General features: G+C 39.4%; 1 protein-coding gene across 3 annotated transcripts in view; it reads right to left on the bottom strand.

The window, feature by feature from the left end:
- Positions 1-22,222, bottom strand: part of LOC126360933 (RNA helicase aquarius) — a 320,041-nt gene that overhangs the window by 96,965 nt on the left and 200,854 nt on the right. For all 3 annotated transcript variants that reach the window (XM_050007751.1, XM_050007752.1, XM_050007753.1), the window contains 2 exons: positions 11,466-11,597; positions 5,102-5,239 (listed from right to left, as the gene is read on the bottom strand). In XM_050007751.1, coding sequence (XP_049863708.1) covers positions 5,102-5,239; positions 11,466-11,597 — 270 coding nt within the window. The remainder of the gene's footprint in view (positions 1-5,101; positions 5,240-11,465; positions 11,598-22,222) is intronic.

Here is a 22,222-nt window from a genome sequence, read left to right as displayed (position 1 = left end):
CAGAACTTCAGAGACTGAATCTCACCACTGTACGGCATCCCCCATACCGTCCAGATTCAGCACCATCTGATTTCCATCTGTTCCCGACAGTAAAAGACGATCTGCAGGAACATCATTAAGTTTCTGATAAAGACGTTGACAGAACTGTGAGACTGTGGTTGTGGAAACAGCATGTCGACTTCTTCCGTGATGGCTTCAGAAAACTTGTTCATCGTTGGCAGAAATAGATCCAGTTGGCTGGTGTTTATGTGGAAAAGTGAATATTGTAATTAAAGATCACATTCTAAGGATTATTTCTGCATTTGATTTATTAAAATATTTCCATCCAAAATCAACTAATGAAGGTGGAGGCATTACTTTTCATTCAAGCCTGAACGTTCAAAATCAAATTTATAGACAAACCATCAGTCTCAATAACGTCTTTCGACAGTGTTAAGTTTGTAATTAATTTGAAACTAGAATCACAATGTAAAGAATACACACTAAATGCAACACATCCACAATTATGACCTACTCCAACACTTCATGGGCCTAATTATCATAATTTTCACTAAGCAAATTCTTTGGCCTGACATTCAGATAAAATTGTCGATACACCACCAAACTACTATACACATGATGTAGACATTAAATTATGTTGTCTACTCAAGATAACAAGTGAGTAGCACAGAGCAATGAAATTATGCTTTATGCCCATATGGAATGTATATCCAAGAAATCAGTAAGACTGCTCTTTGTTGATGGTCAAATATACGGTGTGTGGCTACATGTACCAATAAAGCTGGCTCATTGTAAGATCAACATGTGTCAGAAGCATTGATACATGATACTATCTCAAAGTCAATCATGCTCTACTTTAGGCCGATCCCGCACCTCAACTTCAAACATAGTGCTCTACAAAATACCATTACTTTCCCAACTTAAAGAGATTAGATTACATTAGATTAGCACTTGTTCCATAGATCATGAATACGACACTTCGTAATGGTGTGGAATGTGTCAAGTTAATAAAAGGTGTCTGTACAAGATATTACATTACAAAAAATATTACATGACACTTAATATTTTTAATTTTTTATTTTGGTGAGGGTTGGGAAAATTACCCACTTACTATATCCAAAAATTCATCTAATGAGTAGGAGTTGCCATTTAATTTCCTTTTAAATGCTATATGGCTATCTGTCAGACTTTTGATGCCATTAGGTAAGTGACCAAAGACTTTTGTGGCAGCATACTTTACCCCCTTCTGAGCCAAAGTTAGATTTAACCTTGAGTAGTGAAGATCATTCTTTCTCCTAGTGTTGTAGTCATGTACACTGCTATTACTTTTGAATTTGTTCGGATTGTTAATAACAAATTCCATAAGTGAATATATACTCCTGGAAATTGAAATAAGAACACCGTGAATTCATTGTCCCAGGAAGGGGAAACTTTATTGACACATTCCTGGGGTCAGATACATCACATGATCACACTGACAGAACCACAGGCACATAGACACAGGCAACAGAGCATGCACAATGTCGGCACTAGTACAGTGTATATCCACCTTTTGCAGCAATGCAGGCTGCTATTCTCCCATGGAGACGATCGTAGAGATGCTGGATGTAGTCCTGTGGAACGGCTTGCCATGCCATTTCCACCTGGCGCCTCAGTTGGACCAGCGTTCATGCTGGACGAGCAGACCGCGTGAGACGACGCTTCATCCAGTCCCAAACATGCTCAATGGGGGACAGATCCGGAGATATTGCTGGCCAGGGTAGTTGACTTACACCTTCTAGAGCACGTTGGGTGGCATGGGATACATGCGGACGTGCATTGTCCTGTCGGAACATCAAGTTCCCTTGCCGGTCTAGGAATGGTAGAACGATGGGTTCGATGGCGGTTTGGATGTACCGTGCACTATTCAGTGTCCCCTCGACGATCACCAGAGGTGTACAGCCAGTGTAGGAGATCGCTCCCCACACCATGATGCCGGGTGTTGGCCCTGTGTGCCTCGGTCGTATGCAGTCCTGATTGTGGCGCTCACCTGCACGGCGCCAAACACGCATACGACCATCATTGGCATCAAGGCAGAAGCGACTCTCATCGCTGAAGACGACACGTCTCCATTCGTCCCTCCATTCACGCCTGTCGCGGCCCCACTGGAGGCGGGCTGCACGATGTTGGGGCGTGAGCGGAAGAGGGCCTAACGGTGTGCGGGACCGTAGCCCAGCTTCATGGAGATGGTTGCGAATGGTCCTCGCCGATACCCCAGGAGCAACAGTGTCCCTAATTTGCTGGGAAGTGGCGGTGTGGTCCCCTACGGCACTGCGTAGGATCCTACGGACTTGGTGTGCATCCGTGCGTCGCTGCGGTCCGGTCCCAGGTCGACGGGCACGTGCACCTTCCGCCGACCACTGGCGACAACATCGATGTACTGTGGAGACCTCACGCCCCACGTGTTGAGCAATTCGGCGGTACGTCCACCCGGCCTCCCGCATGCCCACTATACGCCCTCGCTCAAAGTCCGTCAACTGCACATACGGTTCACGTCCTCGCTGTCGCAGAATGCTACCAGTGTTAAAGACTGCGATGGAGCTCCGTATGCCACGGCAAACTGGCTGACACTGACGGCGGCAGTGCATAAATGCTGCGCAGCTAGCGCCATTCGACGGCCAACACCGCGGTTCCTGGTGTGTCCGCCGTGCCATGCGTGTGATCATTGCTTGTACAGCCCTCTCGCAGTGTCCGGAGCAAGTATGGTGGGTCTGACACACCGGTGTCAATGTGTTCTTTTTTCCATTTCCAGGAGTGTATATATTGTGAGGCTACAGTGAAGATCTCTAGCTCTTTAAATAAGTGTCTGCAGGATGATCTTGGATGAGCTCCAGCAATTATTCTGATTACACACTTTAGTGCAATGAATGCTCTTTTACTCAATGATGAGTTACTCCAGAATATGATGCCATACGAAAGCACATAATGAAAATAGGCGTGGTAAGCTAATTTACTGAGATGTATATTGCCAAAATTTGCAATGACCCTAATAGCATAAGTAGCTGAACTTAAACGTTTCAGCAGATCCTCAGTGTGTTTCTTCCAGTTCAACCCCTCATCAATGCATACACCTAGAAATTTGGAATATTTTACCTTAGGTACCGATTTCTGATCGAAGTCTATATTTATTAATGGTGTCATTCCATTTACTGTGTGGAACTGTACATACTGTGTTTTGTCAAAGTTTAATGAGAGCCCATTTGCAGAGAACCACTTAATGATTTTCTGAAAAACATAGTTTACAATTTCACCAGTTAATTCTTGTCTGTTGGGTGTAATAGCTATACTTGTATCATCGGCAAAAAGCACCAGCTTTGCATCTTCGTGAATGTAGAATGGCAAGTCATTAATATATATTAAGAACAGCAGAGGACCCAAGACCGAACCTTGCGGCACCCCATTCTTGATTGTTCCCCAGCTTGAGAAATCACCAGTTTTTTGCATATTATATGAACTGCTTATTTCAACTTTCTGTGGTCTTCCAGTTAGGTATGATTTAAACCGTTTGAGCACTGTCCCATTCATACCACAGTAATTGAGCTTATCTAGAAGTATTCCATGATTTACACAATCAAAAGCCTTTGATAGATCACAAAAATTCCCAACAGGTGACTTCCGGTTATACTCAGAGCATTTAATATTTCATTAGTGAAAGTATATATAGCATTTTCCATTGAAAAACCCTTCTGGAAACCAAACTGACATTTTGTTAAAACTTTGCTTCTACAAGGGCGTGAAGCTACTCTACAATACATTACTTTTTCAAGAATTTTGGATAAGGCAGTCAGAAGAGAGATTGGGCGGTAGTTGATGACATCAGACGTATCCCCTTTTTTATGCAGTGGCTTAACAATGGCATACTTCAGTCTATCTGGGAAAATGCCGTGCTTCAGAGAGCTATTACATATGTGGCTAAGAATCCCACTTATTTCTTGGGAACAAGCTTTTATTATCCTGCTGGAAATGCCATCAATTCCATGTGAGCTTTTATTCTTGAGAGAGTTTATTATCTTCCTAATTTCAGAAGGAGAGGTGGGTGGAATTTTAATTGTATCAAATGGTGTGGGTAATGCCTCTTCCATTAACTGCCTTGCTACTTCTAATGAACATTTAGATCCTATTTTCTCTACAATATTTGAAAAATGATTATTAAAAATGTTTTCAACTTCCGGCTTGTTGTTTATCAGGTTTCCATTTGCTTTGATGTTGATGCCGTTGTCCTGTACTCTTGGTTGCCCTGTCTCCCTTGTAATAATATTCCAAATTGTTTTGATTTTGTTATCAGAGGTATTAATCTCAGACATGATGCATATGCCTCTGGACTTTTTAATAGCCTTTGTTAAAGTAGCACAGTAGTTTTTATAATATTTGGCTGTTTCTGGGTCATTACTCTTTCTTGTTGTTAGATACAGTTCCCTTTTATGGTTACAAGATATTTTTATTCCTTTAGTAAGGCGAGGTTTTTTGCATGGTTTCTTATACTTAGATTTAACTACTTTCTTGGGGAAACAGTTTTCAAATTCTCTTACAAATGTATCATGAAATAAGTTATTTTTTAAATTAGCATCAGTTTCCTTATACACCTCATCCCAGTCTAACAGCTGAAGATTTTCTCTGAAATTCCTAATTGTTGAGTCATTAATTGAACGCACAACTTTGGAGGGTAGTTTTGAATTACTGAATGGAGCTATGTCATGTGCTGTAACTAGCGGAGCACCATGATCAGAAAGGCCATTCACAACAGGACAAGAATTTGTGTTTTTAAACCTATCTTGGTCTATAAAAGTGTTATCTATCAATGTGCTGCTGTCCTTTGCTACCCGAGTAGGAAAATTAATGACAGATGTCATATGGAAAGAACTGAGAAAGACTTCCAGGTCATTCTTCTTATTATACTCTTTCAGTGAATCAACATTAGAGTCCCCACAAATAATAATTTGCTTTCTCCTATCTGACATATAGCACAACAAGGCATCCAAGTTCTCCCGGAATAAATGAGATATTTGCATAACTACCTTATATAAGCAGACATACACATTTCTTCACTTCACATGATACTTACCTCTTAGGCTCATTGAATAAGTATGGTCCACGGCTTGGTATTGTATGAGGCTCAACAATAATGACCCTCCGCTCAGACTGTTTTGGATCATCACTGTCCACCTCTCGTTTCCGTGTTTTAACATCCTCAAATGTCAACCTAAACAATGAAAATACCAAGATTTAACAAATAGTTACTCAAGTTTTTTATTTATGAGGTGTATAATACAGATTACAACAGTTCATATTGATAAGCAATGGAGATAATGATGAATACAGGCAACCCAAACAAATCAGCTTTTATTTTGTTTTTCTTTTTTTTCTGAAAAGTTTTTGGCAGATACATATTGTGCACTCACTTACTTATTTATCATATAGGGTATACTTAACCAAATTCTGCAAAATTAAAAGTAAATTTCTCTTCTACCACGTAGCCCTTACATTTGACGCACAATTTCACATTGCTAGAGAGAGAGAGAGAGAGAGAGAGAGAGAGAGAGAGAGAGAGAGAGAGTCTCTGGCTGCCAATCTATCCTAGGTTTTCCATTTTAAAATTTTACATGCTTATTCCTGATCTATTGCCGTCTTGTTTTTAAATACTCAAATCAAAGATTTGTTTTAAAGCTACCAGAACAGTTCTCTGGCATTACATTCGCCCATTTTAACTAATTATCTCCCTAACATTTCAGGAAATTTTGTAATGTTAAGTCTGTTGCATCAAATATTGTCTGTTGACATCTTTCAACATGGTACACATACGCATGCACTGACCAGGTGTTGTGGATTCTACAAGACTTAATATAGTTTCAACTATTCATTACTTTCCGATACTGGCCTCATGCAATATGAGTCTGTGATAAACAGCACCTAGCACTTGCTGTTTTGAATTTATACTAGGTTTCATTAACCTTTAACAAACCTCACAAAAGAAAAAAAGCAGCACAAATATTAATATAAGAGTTACAATCTCTGCTACTGGAACTTTCACTAATGGACTTTCACCAGAAGTATAGAAAAGGCACTAAAACATCAGATTACACGGCACTCTCATTCAGTCTCAAATCTCTCTACACCACACAATTAATGTTAATTTTCTTTTGTTCGGAATAGCATCAGATGTTGGGGACTATGTTTAATTTAATTTTCTCCATTTATTTAATTTTATTTTCTCCATTTATTTAATTTTATTTTCTCCATTTATTTAATTTTATTTTCTCCATTTATTTAATTTTATTTTCTCCATTTATTTAATTTTATTTTCTCCACGTGTTAAATTTCTTGGAAGAGAGTGTTGGCAGTAGAGACAGTAATAAGTGATGTTCAAATTTGCAAAAAAGTTTCTTAAGCATTTGAAGAAATTCTTTTCTTTTTTCAGTGAAGTGCCTCACTGAGGAACTTCATATTTCCACAACAGTTTGCCACCAAATAAACATGATGTTCTTGTAATTAACTACCTATGGAGACTTTTTAGTATGGATGAAATAACCAGATTATTCTTTCACAGCAGTTTATTGTGCAGTAGCTTTAACAATACACAACTTGCATATCAAATCAAAAAAGAATGAAGAAAACTGTCAGTTTATTGTGCAGTAGCTTTAACAATACATAACTTGCATATCAAATCAAAAAAGAATGAAGGAAACTAACTGTATATAGCCTGTCAAGCACCCACAATAGTCTAAGATTTTATCTGCATTTGTAAAGGTATGTAACAAAACAGGTAGTGTCTTCTGAGAAGTCTCGATGAATGCAGTTTATAAAGGATGTCCTAGGAGAACCTGACACAAAACAGGGTAGTGGGCAACATCAGCTCATGATTTACAGAAACAGATTGTTATTTAACTGCATCCAGGTTTTGACTGCAAAACTGTCATAAAATTTCAATTTTATTACCACATAGTGGCCAAATTATCAATGAAGAAAACACTTTAAATTCTTAGGACTGAAAACAGATGAAAAGTTATCTTGGACAAATCACATTCAGGATCTGCAAATGGATGTTTTTATTCTCCTTTTAAAAATATAACCATTGTCACTGATGCTGAAGTAAAAAAGCATATTTGTTTTATATAAATTCAATCTATTACATCTGTGATATCGTATTTCATCGTTTCTAAAATTTTTGAGAATGTGGGCAAAAGAAAAATTTGAGAGAAGTTTGATGTTTCTTTATCGCCATTCTACTATCATCAAGCTGTTTTTGACTCATGCTGAGAACCAATCACCACCAGACAATACCCACACCCTTTACAAGTGGTGTCAGAAGTGAATCAACATCTGCAACAACAAATGGCAACAACGGCAGCAGCACTTCAGCTGTCATGTTCTGAGGGATGGTACAAGGAAGTGCCAATTTATGCTTTTGTATAGGCCTATAGGGTTATTTGTTACTTTTCCTTTCTCAATACCTGGCATTCATTTTTTCTGCTTTTGGCAGTGACAGATGGAAGCAAAACGGCATCATGTGAAAAGGCATCAGCCTTTCAGCATTTCACCACTTGCTTGATCAAATTGCTTAAATTCATGCTGATAATAGAAAATTGTGAAAGGAGCTTGAAGGGTTGGGGGAGGAAAGAAGAAAGTGGTCCTCTCTTAACTTGTCCTTACCCATCATAGATTCCAACACCAAACCTCGTCAGGACCTCCTTTTTCATCAAAATCATAGACAACTAGCCGAGTACCTGGCATTGCCCAGATATGTATTCCAACACTGCTAGTCCATTTCCTCCTCCTCCTCCTCCTCCTCCTCCTGTCCATCACATCCTCCCTCCTCCCTCCGGCCATCTCCTCCTCCTCCCCACTCGCTGCCCATCTCATCCTCTTTCCTTTCTCTATCCATTTACTCCTCCCCGTCTCTCCACACACTTCCTCCTCTCCTCTATCTGGGTCAATCTCCTTTGCATGCTGCTGCAAAATATGTTAATAATAAAGTTAGTAGCAAAGAAGAAATAAATTTAAATGTCATGCATGATCTGGCACTTTTTCTCACTTCTCGGTGTTTATGATGTCACATCTCTTCATGTAGGAACATTCATTGATATATGTGGCTACTGCCTGCAAAATGTGTTGTTAGTAGAGCTACTAGCAAAGAAATATTAAATTGAAAGGTCATGCACAATGCGGCAGTTTTTCATGTATCTCATTGTTTATTACAGCATATCTCCTGAACTATTACAGGCAGGTGGTGTTTACCCCCACAGCGATTGTCACCTAACAGTAAGGGATATGGGTGACAAGATTGCTTGAGATTGTTCAGTGGCTTAGGAGCAGGTATGGAACATATGCAGAACCCTACATACATACACACATACACTTTTATAACATGTATGGATTTATGTACGGCTACTAAACTGGGAGGCTGCAAAGATGAGCAGTTATGAAGTCAGGCTAAGTTAAAGTTGACAGGGCACAAGCAATTGGTGCAAATAGTGCAAACAGAACATGTAACAATAAGTAAAAGTAACTGCACATCCTATGCAAAACAGGCTGAGCTTAGTCGTAAAAAAAACTGCATGCAGAGGTTGACAGAACTGGTGGGTAATTGATATGTAATGATTATAACTGGACACTTTTCATGTTCTTTATCCATAAGTGTTGTGCTGAATCAGTAGGAAGAGACTATAGTTCCAGTAATGGTTATCCACTGGATTTTAAGCCAGAGACACTGTATACCAAGGTAGCTGATAGGGTACCAATTTTATGCCCAAACTAATGAAATACCTGCATTGACTTTTACAGATTGGGAAGTTGTGGACAAGTGCACTGCATCTGCAAGAGAATAGGAGAAGAGAATGAGTGCATCAAACCATAGGGAAAATGTTAAGTTATTGCGCAAGGAGTCACAAGTGACTGGGACACACTGCTACTGTATGTGTTGGCTGCCTATAACCCAGAAGCACATCATGGCATAGGATTATTGCTATATGCGGTTATTTATGCATGGAAGATACCTTCCCCTTCAAAATTTTGTAAATAAATCCCTGCAGAATATGTCTCAGCTGTACCTAGTTTAGCTAAGAGACAGAGGCATATAGCACTAGGTTAAAGAAGCAAATACAAAAGCCCTAGAGAGTGTCAGGACACACGAAAGGAGAAGGTCATGCTGCCAAAGTACCATGTATGGCAATTGGCAATGTTGATCAACTCCTATGTTCTGAAGAGGAAGACAAATAAATTCATTATCTCAAATGACCGAAATGCCCTTTCTGGTCAATGTACATCTGCAACTTGAGACTTGTACTACTGTGGTGCAGCTGGGATAAATCCACCTATTTAACCCTGCCCTGGAACACCTGCCTCAATTGCCGACAGCTTCCTTTGAAGGGAGAGGGAAGTGAGAGATAAGATGAAGTGGAATGAATGAATGAATTACTCTTATGGTTACCCCAGCTAAACCATATGTACTAGGGTCAAGAAGTGGCCCATTACAGTATGTACAGTGATGACAATAAGAGCTTAGCATGTTTAATTTGGTCTGGTAGGAAACATTGATGTTATGGAGTGCAACTTGTTGATTTGTGAAGTGGATATCTACTACAATAACAGTGGTTTGTGCAGGTGTAGTTTTCTATCCAGTGCAGACTTGAAACATAAACTAGATAATGTATTTTTCATGATGGTCTGAATGTTATGTCATCCACTCCTATCCAGCAGCGTGAGGGATCTGAAGCTCATACAATTGAAGATGTGGACTACTAGTTGTGACTGACAGGAAGCCCCACATATTATTCTCTGCTGCAGAGATGCTATGGTACCGGACCAAGAAAGTCACAGTTAGTTGCATACTGCTGATACATGTACTCCCAGCATCGTGCAAACTATACCTGTTACCTGGATGAACCTGTGTATGAATGTCCTTGGGAGGTGATTACACATGGAAAGAATACTTCCAAAGGGTAGGCTTACAGAGATCCTTCTCAGTGGTATACCTGGTGATTGTCATCTGCACATACTATGAACAGGGATGGTTAAGTAACATGCAACAGATAGGGCTACAAGGACAAGGTCTCATAATAAATGGCACTTGTGACACACGTGATCCATCTTTTCGGCTACCAACTACCATTACCATAACCAAATCCTTAAACACCACTTATTCACTATTCTTATGTACATGGCATTTCCTATGAAAATCTCCCATGCAGAAACCTGACCTACCTGGACGTTACTTTGAACTCAACCCTTCTCAACTCCTTGGACCAAATCCTGACCACTCAAAACAGTCGAATTTCGATGGAGAATTATTTGGGGATATAAGGCAATATCACAGCAAAATCAGCACAGTCTGATCATGTGAGGAACTCCCACATCAGTCACACTCAGTAATTTTGTCAATAATAACTGTCTATTGTTATCTCAATCACAGAGTTGCACAGATCCTGCCCCCCTCAACCTTTCACCTACAGACCTACACCAATAGTACTAGCACCTGTGAGGAAGCCACTCAACTACTGAAGAGCTGGAAAAAAACTCCCAGAAATAGTGTGAGGCAAAGACTAGCAGAATATGTACTGCATATACAGTAAAAAGTTAGGTAGTTTCAAGTACAACCACAGAAAAAATTTGGAGGGCCAAATTCTTCAAAGAGGGGAAGGATGTAATGGTAGGAGCCAAAGGTAAGGTCTGATGAGTACCACTCACTGAAATACATTGGTGTAGCTGTATACAACACCGTCTGCCTACGTGCCACAGCTCACCTGCTGCTTGGTGACCTGTGAGTTACTGTAACTGTGGACACATTGACACACAATACATGTGACATTTTCAGTGGCAATTCCACAACAAACCCACTTTGGCAAATATAAATACTGGCTGCCTAGTTCACACCTCAGATGTATACACTCCTGACACCCACCACAGATGGGGTCCGGCTAATAGCACTTCTTGCAGTCTGCTTGGCCATACCACTCTGCTGCATGTCAGCCATCAAGTCAGTGCTAGTGTCACAAGCTTGGTTCAGCATAGCTTTTACTGTCAACTTTACGAAAACACATAACCATAGACATCCGTGGGTTCAGCACTTACCACCCAGCACCCAACAAATGTGAGCGTAAGACACTACTATGCACTGTTAGAAAGCTACACATATAATCACCAGACAACATCCACACCCTATAGAAATATATATATGGCACCAGCAATTAAACTGCATTAACAATTAATAGCACAGAATGTAACTTACCTTTTATTACATTCATAAAATATGTTCACAGTTCAGGAAGTAGCATGCATGCTACAATTGTAATAGTATGTTTCATAAAAAATTTCAACAAAATGTCAAGTTCAAATGAATAAAAATGATTCTATACTACTTTATGTTTTTACAATGGTTAATCATATGCTGCACAAAACATACATTTACAAAACAACAATAAGTAGATCATCACCTGAAAGGAGGCACCAGCTTGCGCGGATCATCTGTCTTGACACGAATTTCGTAATCTGGAAAACTTGCACGCAAATGGTCCATATCCAGAAACGTATCATTGAAATCCATTGTATCTATTTCATTTGGCATCCTGTAATGATAGAAAAGTACTTTAATCCTTACAGTAGTTTACTTGAATTGTTTATGTTCTTGAAATAGTATACTCATTTATGTAAGATGACTACAACTGTTTGTATTTTGATGCTCTCTTCATTAGTACTCACTTTCAAATTAGCCCACAACCGGTGAAAATATGGTTATAGTTACACATTACTGCAGAGCAAAAATAAGCTCATATATTACAACAAGAATTTAAATATAAGTTATAAAAGCAGAGGTGGGAAAAAGAGAAACTAAATGCAGAGAAACTTTTGCCAAGTTAGATAAAATCTCTTAGCAGATCAAAATATGCATGTAAAAGTACATGACACTTCTTAAAATTTTTCTTGGGCTACCCTTCAGTTTAGTTCCACTCAAGGTAAAAACAGCTGTGTCAAATTTGGGCTCAGCAGGGTAAAGGAAAAGGGTGTTCCCAGGCCTTCAAAATTGATATACTGATAAAAAGAAAAGTTTGCAAAATATTTCTCCTGTATGACAAATTAATTCATTACCCAATGCACGCCCAGGCCCACCCCCCTCCGCCTTTCAGGCCCCTTAAATGAAACTGTTCTCATGTCATAAATGCACTGACTGGCTGACGTAAGCAGTCAGTGACCGAAAGACAAGTAGAGAGAGGGAATAGTGAGCCGAGCTGTTCTCTTACACGACACAGTCCAGGCCACTCTAATAGACTTTCACTTTCAAGAGAATGTAGCAGCCACAGCAAACACAATGTTTTTATCATCAGTCTGTTTACAGAAAAAAAAAATTATTTACAGAGGCAGTACTCTTACTAAATAACTGTAATCAAATTGCCATTTGTGCAACAAAATTTCAATGTTTTCTTGTACAATTTGTGGTTGTGTAACATAACTGTGAATCAAAGGGCCACACTATCTGTGCAGGGAGAAATTACTTATTGGGAAAAAGCACAAATTCTGATGCAAGAACTGGGTAACCATGCACCAGAATTAGAAGTTTCGTATCAACAATGAGGCAACTACCAAAATATTCTGCATCCTCAGTGGATGGTGATAAGCAAAAGGAAACAGATTTTATTCAAAAATGTGATGACATTTTTGACAGAGCATATGCTAGTAAGTTAAATATCAATAGCACTGAAACAAGTAAACAGTTTTAGATCAACCAAAGGCTAAAAAGCATGGCCACTGATTATGAATGTAATCAATTACCAGCTACTTGAAAAGAGAAAATAGCATCTGTGCAAGCTGCAGCAGCAAGGAAGAGCAGAGGGCAAAGTGAATACAAAATTCAACAATTAGGTAAATCATTCATGCTGCAGCCAAAGCATCTTATACGAATTTCTGCATTGTTTAAAAGCTTTATAATATCAGATTGTTGATTGTGATATCTATTACGTGGATTTACATAAACTGATATACCATTTGTGGTACCCATAAACTGAAGAATTATTTGTGGTACCCATCTAAATCTGTCACCTTGCATTTTTTTTTACCCTGATTAACTTGTAATTCAATAGCAAATATGGTTAACATGATGGATCATGAGGTGAAATCACCAAACAAAAACACAGAAAGTGGTCACACAAGAATTAACAAATCCACAGAAATCATCACCAACAGAATCAGACAGTTTGATTTGAACTAAATAAAACTATTTTTATCAGGTTGGAATTGAGTGAAAAGTTAGTTAAAACAGGTACTTTGCAGAGGCATGAATTTGAAATTTTCGTTAGTGCTATAGAACTAATGAATAAACTGAAAGTTGAGAATGATCCACCAGAATAAGGCATCAGGTTCCTGGAGGACAATAGAAAAAAAGGAAGAACAAGAGAAAAAGAAAGAGAAAGAGAAAGAGAGAGAGAGAGAGAGAGAGAGAGAGAGAGACGAGACGAGAATGTGCTTTAGGTTTTTTTGGTGATTTTTGCTTTATGAGCATTACTATGTGGCCCAAGGCATTGGAAGATGAAATATTAGCCAGAGAATTATCTCTGGCTAATTTTTCGTCTTCCAATGCTACAAACATCATCAGAGGCTATAACAGCACAGAAAGGAGTTGCAATCTCAAACAAGTTTGTTTGTCTCCACCACCAGAAGACAAATGTTAGGCATAGTAATATGCCTTGGACCACGGCCTTATGTTCATAAACCATAAATCATCAAAAATGCAAATATTGGCCCTGAAAGCCAGTACTGTATGACTAATGAGCTTGAGGTTGTTTCAGAGTATCATCATAAGATTCCAGGGAATAAAAGAGAGACTTTACCAAAACTATGGTTATAAAAAAGAAACTTTTATTTTATCATCTTACTTTCCTAACAAACACAATACACAGTAGTGTTATAAATTGAATTATCAAAGTTAATGCAACTCATTTAATAACTAAGTTGAAAGTAATTGGCTGTACTCTAAATCAATGATTTCACTTGTCTGGTGTGAGACAAAAAAATTCTGATTCCGATAGGAAATTTAAAATTGGCACTGATGTTCTAAGTTTCTCCTAAGATATAAGGAAACACCAGCATATTCCATGAATAGGAGTAATATTTGAGATAATGGCCAAAGTTGATTAACTATACAATGGGATGCAATAGAACTATAGAATGCTGAAGCTGGGACCCCAATTAACACGCATTGAAACTACGATGAATATTTTTTGGGGTATTGCAGTCGATATCACATCACAGTTAGATGTTTGATTTGTTTCTTATTGACAATGCAGGGTACAACACTAGCTAAACAAGATCCAAGTGGCTGGCCCATCACTTACTGAGAAAAAGTTAGTGATCTAGCTGGATTTGACATATAGCTTGAAGGAATCTGTTTCAAGTTATTCTACTGATGGCTGCTTAATTGGTAATTTAAGGTAGTGTCAGCATGAGTGGCTAGCATTGCTTGCTACCTATTGCCCTCCTCAGCAGGACAGGGAGCCAATGTTTGCTTAGCTTGAGTCTTTCCTCTTTCTCATTATCATCATGGTTCTAGGTTTCTGGGGCTTCTCAAGACAAATGGATAAGGTAATTATCTTCTACAGGCAGAGCTTTAGATCCAGAAATTTTATACGATGTTTTGAATCATTCAATGCATGCTTAGTCATGAATAATTTCTCCATCCATAATAAGAAAATAAGAGAAAAATCCTTAAAAAGCTATTAGCATTTTGTTTCTAGATAACTGTTTACACATAAGTGTGAAAATTACTTCACAAAACTGACACATTAAATATTCTCAAATTAATACAATAACAAAGCATAGCATATTTCAGAATAGTTTTGCTATTGTGTCCCTGGCAGACATTTGGTGAAAGGAGGTTAGCCTGTGCGAATGGGGTAAGATAAAACCAAATTCCTGGTAAGCTCTATCCAAAAGCTTGGACGTTCTGTCTCATAACCACACTGGACGTAGTGATGGATCGATCGATATAATTAGGCACAGGTTACTGCAGTCCCCTACAGCCTTACAAGCCAACTATCTGATGTTTCCAGCAAGCTCTCCAGTGTACTTGTGATGATCCTGCACCAAGTGATTCTCTCCTGGGGTGTGATTTGGACTTTGTTGTTACCTACCATCAACATTTTGCTAGCACATAGCCTCCTGTCCACCTAATGCGATATGTCTTCACTCACAGCTCAACTGACAGTTGTGTTTTCAGTGAAAGAATCAGTAGCAGCATGAGCATGTACCAAGAGCATGGTTGACATTTAAGTGCTTCCCAGTTGAACTTACTTAACAGTGGTATCTTACACTACTGTGTGAGCTATTCAATAAACTTCCATTGCACTGTATCAGTTTACAGTACTGTACCAAAGTTTGGTCTCTCATATCTCAGGGACCAATGGTATGACAGATGTGAAACTTGGTATGTACTAACCTAACAACAGTGCATTCTCAGGTATAAAGTTTCATTTGTGTACCATCTGCCAACATTGAATAAATTAAGTGCAAATTTAAAGATTTCATAAAAAGGTATATTCAGTGCTTATTTTACAAATATTGTTTTCTGTTAAACCTTCAAAACCAGTCCCATTCAAAAAATTGTACTTCAAGTCTCCTGCTCCCCAAAACTAAGGGTAAAATTTCTGACATGGGCTAGCAATGCTACATAAATTGAGGAAAATTAGCCAGAAAAATTGAGCTGGGAATAAAAATTTAATGTTGGCTTCTTATATCTCATTGATTAAAAGCATGATAAACATGAAACTTTGGACAACAGCGGCTTAGTAACATAAGATTTTCCAATATAAAATACCATTAATGTACTGCTTTATGAATTTCTACAAAATCAGTTCAACCTCAATTTTCAAAAAAATTAAAAAAGTAGATCACATTCAAATTGCTTTTAAAAATCTATCTTCCAGGATTGATTTCAACTAATCACAGCTGGAAAGAGGATGTTTTCAAGTATTCAGGAAATCATGTTTGTTTTCCAATGTGTGCTAACAATGCCTGAAAATGATGGACAGCTTAGAGGGAATGTACTATGGCAAAAGGCTACATTGCAGCAACCTGTTGCCCATCTTTTCTTGAAGGTGCTTTTTATTTTTAAACTGACAAATAATATCTTAGTATAATGCGTTGATCTGTGGTGACATTTTCACTACCAGCTCAAGAATGTGAATCAGTGGCACCCCATCACTATGGGTGTCACACCCGACAGCTGTGCGATGCCAGCCCAGGTTCACAAGCCTGTAATTTGGTTTCTTAATTTAGGTTCCAAAGCCTAGTGGTGATACCTGTCTGCTTACAAGCTTTTTGCTAATTACCTTATCTCCAAGTTTCAAAATGTAGGAGTACATCACATAAACAGCAAGCAAAAAGTAATATCAATTTTGATTTTAAACTTCTTGTCATTGCAGTTTACATCTTTTGAAATTTTTGAGCCACTTTCTGCTCTCCATTTTCTGCAGATTGATACTGTCAGTCAGATGATGATACTGAAGGAATAGAGAGTGTAGAAATTAGGTGTTGTTCTGTTACCCAACAAGCAACCTGTCTTTCGATCCAATAAAATGGATGAGCCAGCCTTTGAGGATGCATAAATTTCATCAGTGCATCATTTTGTTCCATTGATATGTAATAATATTGCAATGGTGATAAGTCTAAAATCAAAATCGATATTACTTTTTGCTTGCCGCCCATCTGACATACTCCTACACATTTGAAAATCGGAAATAAGGTACTCAGCAAATGATCTATTTATGTAATTTCTACAAAAATCAAGTTTGAACTGGTTTTGTATAAATTCAGAAAGTGGAACATGAATGATATTTCATACAAGAAAATCTTATGTTACTAAGTTGTTCTGTCCAAAGTATCATGTTTATCATGCCTCTAATCACTCAGATATAAGAACCCAAAGTGAGATTTTTATTTTCATCATGATTTTTCCAGCTAGTTTGCCTCAATTCCTGTAGCATTGTTAGCCCATGTTTCACAAAAATTGTCATCTTTTCGACGAATTTGCAGGTTACTGAATAACAATAAGTGAATGAAATTTTGTATTCCACATTCTTATGATACCAAGCTATTTCATATAAAGCTACTTGTTCAGCTTGCATTTACTCTACAAGATATAAGAATTCAAACTTTAGATTTTTTCATGTCATGGTTTTGTGCCAAAATTAGATCCAAATTATTTAGCATTGTTAACTTGAATTGATAATCAAATACACTTTTTTGGCAGTTAAAACTACAATCTTTCTAATGAACACAGCTTGAAAATTTTAACAGAACACAGGTTTTTGAAAAAAAATGAAAACACTGTTTGAAAGTACTTCTTTATTGACCTTTCTGCAAAATCATCAACTGTGCACTTAATTTTTTCAGTGTTGGCAAGCAGTACATACACAAAACTTTATATTTGAGTAGCTTTTGTTGTTAGGTTACTAAATGTCAAGTTTCACATTTGTCATATCTTTAGACTCTTAGATAAAAGAAGCCTAGGTTTTATGCAATTTGAAGTTTATTACATTCTTCCATCCTATGAAATCATAAACTTTAGTAAAATTATGTCACTGTGTCTGACTTTGATCACACTTCGCTGAAATATAGGTAGTGCCTAATGATATTAACAAGCTGTTGCATTTATGACTTATGTAAGTTAATCCCTGAAAAGTAGCAATAACAATTTTAATTCGTTTTTTTACTATGTCATTTTAAAAGTATTTTAATAACCAGTGTCAATTTTAGATATGTGTGTTCACATTTATAAAAGTGTGAATCATTAGCACATTTTTACGACATAAATGATTTTAGTATTTGTGGTTTTGCTAAGATATGATGGTTTTACAATATTTAAAATTTGTTACATCCATGAATACATGAAAGTACTTCCGTGTAACAAGTATGTATTTTGTAAATACCTTACTTTCCACATACTGTACCTTAGAACCACAGATATAAGACAGATCATGTCATTATGTCTGACTTGTATGTTCAGTCCAGATTTATTTACAATACATGTTTATTTTAATGGTATTTTTCATATCCCTGTTAGCGGACATTGCAATAGACGCAGATGAGCTGGCATTAGTAGTGCCACGAAGTAGTGTGTACACCTGCAATAGAGGGCACATCAGCACTGATGGAGGTGTTTACCTGCGGGCGGCAGCAGTAAACCAAACAGGCCAGTGCTTACATCAAAGACAACTACTGCTAACTCCACCTTATGCATCATGCTGAATGTTATTGCCAAGTGCTCAGTCAACAGCTGCCCCCACCAGCCGCATGCTGAATTATGCCTGTGCACGTTTCCAGAAGGGTTCAAACTTTCTGCTTCCCGCAGATTAACTCCTATGGCTAGTTCTCATTTCCCCTCACAGGGGTATGTTTTCTGACTATTATTCAGCTACCATCAGTTCATGAATTACCCGTGCTGACAGTACAGTGTAGGAGCACTGTAACGACAGTGCAGATCCTAAAACGGCGAACAGGATGGGATGCTCTTACGCGTGTTTCAATCCTATTTTTTGTTTCCCTCTTCCTAGAGCTAATTTTGGCCACCATGGACTGGCAGTTCAGCAGTGCTTGTGGGAACAGTTTTGCCTACAAATGGAACAGCAGCAGGAGCAGATGCAGGTGCTGATGAACCAGGATGGGGAGCCGCTTCATGCCAGCATTGTACCAGGCACCCGTTGTGCAATTTTCTACTCCACCCTCAATGCTGTTTGCCTGTTTCATTGAGTCTACAGAAAGGTGGGAGAATTGCTTGCACTGCTTCTCGCTGCACTGCTCAGTCAGGCCTATCATTGATCCAGTTGATAAGGCCGCCTTGTTGTCCAGCAGCGCAGGTTTATAAGAACTGTTCAAAATTTGAAGCCCTCCACTGACCCCACAAAACTCCCCTCTGATGAGCTTTATCAATTGCCGATGCACTACTTTGGACACTAAACTCAAGTGGTGTTGGCATATTTGCACTTTAACCAGCATCACAAGCATCCTAGACAGTCACTGCGGCCTCGATTGCTGGCCTACAGGGTCTCTTGTGCAATGTCAATTTGAATGTTCTTACACAGATTTACTAATTCGGCAAGTGATTCTCCAGTTAGCGCCTGACCCAGAGGTTCAGACCGGGGCATTGACCTTTTCAGACCCTTCTTTAGCCGACACTGCCCACATCGCAGAGTTGCATGTTGTGATTGCTGCAGCAAGGGCTGTCCTTTCGGATAACTGTCAGGTGACTCAATCAGGTGTGCATGGTAAACAGCTCCCAATCACCTGCGAGGTACCCCAGGCAGCCTCATATTCTGCCACGTCATAATGTGTCAATGATTCCAGCACAATGGCATCACGGCGCTGCCAGTCTTTGCTGCACCAAGCTTGGCAGATTCATACTGGTTGGAGCATTATAATTCCTGCCTGCAGCTATTCTCAGGTCCTCGTTATCACTCTCCTTCCATTCACCGGTCACAGCAGTCCTGTCCCAATTGTCATTTGTTGCATGTTTGTCGAGAATGCCCACATGTGGAAACCATGTGTGGGGTATGCAATAGGAGGCCATTCATCAACTGTTTGAGACAATCGGCGAGATGCACATCAGTCTTCGGATGACCTGTGTTTTTGCTGGAATGTGGGGCCATCTCTGTCACATCGTGTGGCTTTCCCAAGCATATTTTACTGATGTTTGTGGGGGGCACGAGGGTGAGGAGTGATGGGGGGTGCAGTGGCCAGTCAAATTTCAAGTCGACAAGGGAGTGATGGTCAGGCTTATTAATTTGGGTAAGTATGAGTTCTTGGGGTGTGTGAAGGTACACCAGCCACTACATCCGCTTGTGTCTTATAGTGAACAGTGCATTCCTTTGCAGGGACAATTCTCCACCTCCAAGTATTATAAGAATGAGTAACAGCAACTTTCATTGTTAGTGGTCAATTAACCAATGGCGCAAAATATTTTTGGGCTGGATGCCTTTTCTGTTTCCTGCTAGTAGATTGTCATAAAAGGGCATTTAGTGTCTCAATTAATTAATTTTCACAATTTTCCTGCTGTGGACATATGGACCACTGCTTGAGAATACTTTGGGTGAGGCTGAAAATTTTGAGGAACGTGTTTCTCTCAAGCTGTTGGTGGTACCTAAATTTTGTCACCCCCTCCCCATTCCTTTTGCCATGTACAACAAGGTAAAGGCCAAGCTGCACTGTTGGCAGGATCAAGGCATTGTTTCTCCCATTCTGTTGAGTCAATGGGCCACCACCCGTCTGGTGGTGATTCAGAAGCCTGACATTGTCCTTTGCATTTGTAGCGGTTTTAAACACAGGGTCAACATGCAATGTGTCCCAGATTCATATCCAATTCCATCACCGGAGGAGTTGTTGGTGAAGATGTCAGGCAACCTGAATTTTCTATGCATTGACTTACTCGATAGCTACCTGCTGTTGATGTTGGACACAGTCTCTCAAACTTTCTTGGTCCTCAACACCCCTTTGAGCCTTACTAGTTTAATAACTTGCCTGTCAGAATCTCGTCTGCAGCAGGTTGTTGTCAGCACTATTTGAAGCAGTTGATACAAGGCATTGCCTGTTGTGTCAATCAACTTGATGACATTTGAGTCATGGGCCCGACAGGAGAGAACCATTTAGAAAACCTTCAGGTAGTTTTCCAATGCTTCCTAGAGAGTGGCCTCCATTGAAAACTGAAAAACTGCATTTTTCCTCCCCAAAGGTGCATTATTTTGGAAAATGTGCTTAGCAAAGATGGCCTCATCCTGACAAGTGACCACATCAAAGCTATTGTCAAGCTGCTGGAGCCCCAGAACATGAGGGAGCTCCAGTCTTCTTATGGGTAAGATTTCATATTATTCTCAGTTCATTCCCTGGGCCACACACATCTGCCATCATCTTAACTGACTTTGCCAGTTTGGCATACAGCCTATCTGGTCTGCAGATTCTAAACAGGTGTGTTCGTACTCTGCCTCCTGTCTGGTTTCTTTTACACCTGGTAAACCACTATCCCTAGCCAGTGACCTGTCCCAGTTTAGCACTGATACAGTCCTATCCTACTAGAACATGGGGGGCACTGAATAGCCTATGCATCAAAGAGACTTTCTGAGGCACAAGGTAACTATTCCCAATTAGGAAAGGAGGTGTTAGTTACTATTTTGAGAGTTAAAAAGTTTTACGTTATCTTGTATTGAGTGAGATTCCTCCTCATTATCGGCCACAAACTGCTGGTTTTCTTATTTGTCCCTCATTCTAGGCTGTCTGATAGGAATACCTGCCAATTGCAGAAATGGTTCCTCTTTCTCAGTAACTACTGCTATGACTTTCATTACTGGTCCACCATCCAGCATGTCAATGCTGATGAGCTGTTGTGGCTACTGGAGCGACTCAGTCCATAGTTCAATCAGAAGGAGGCTCTCGCGTTCACATTGGATGATGTCTTGCAGCAAACCTTGTTGGATTTTCCATTGACAGCATGAGAGGTCACAACTACAATGGCTGCTGAGCCACTTTTCCGGCATATTGGTTCAGCAGTCCAGATGTGTTGGCCAGAGTCTCTCTCTTAAGTTAGGTATCTAGCATGGCATATGTTTTTTCTCTTATGTGATCAACACAATGATGCGCATACAGGGGGTCTCCATGCTTTCCATGGAGGAGAAATGCTGTCAAGTACTGCTCCACCCAGCATTGCACTCTTGCATACTCCAATTGGTGCATGCATCACAATGGGATGCAACCTGTATGACAGCATTGGCCGATATTCAAGTCTAATGGCCTAACATCAAACATATGGTGTGGGCTTGCAGGGTTTGCGTGTAGAATTAGACTGCACTGCTGCACTGGTTTTCTCTTTGGCCAGTCCTGGAGTGCCCTAGGGACAAGGTGCACATCAATTTCGCAGATGTATTTTTGGGCAACATGTAGTTATTGCTGGCTGACACAGTGTCCAACTTCCCATAAGTAGCTAAGTTGTTCTCCACATTGTTGACTGCCACTGTTCGTGTGTAGTCAGTTTCCCATTGAGGGATCCCCCAGGACCCCTATGTCAATAACAGGAGGCAGTTTGTGTCGCAGTAGTTTAAAGACTTTTTGAGTCATAATGGCATCCAGCATATGGCTACCACTTCATTTCACCTGATTCCTAACTTGGAGGCGGAGCGCTTCATGTGTACATTCAAAATCCAAATTAAGCAGTCAGTGC

This window comes from Schistocerca gregaria, chromosome 1, assembly GCF_023897955.1.
Source record: "Schistocerca gregaria isolate iqSchGreg1 chromosome 1, iqSchGreg1.2, whole genome shotgun sequence".
Lineage (NCBI taxonomy): Eukaryota > Metazoa > Arthropoda > Insecta > Orthoptera > Acrididae > Schistocerca > Schistocerca gregaria.
The sequence above is the reverse complement of the archived record's forward strand: the minus strand, read 5'-3'. Positions and strand labels throughout refer to the sequence as shown.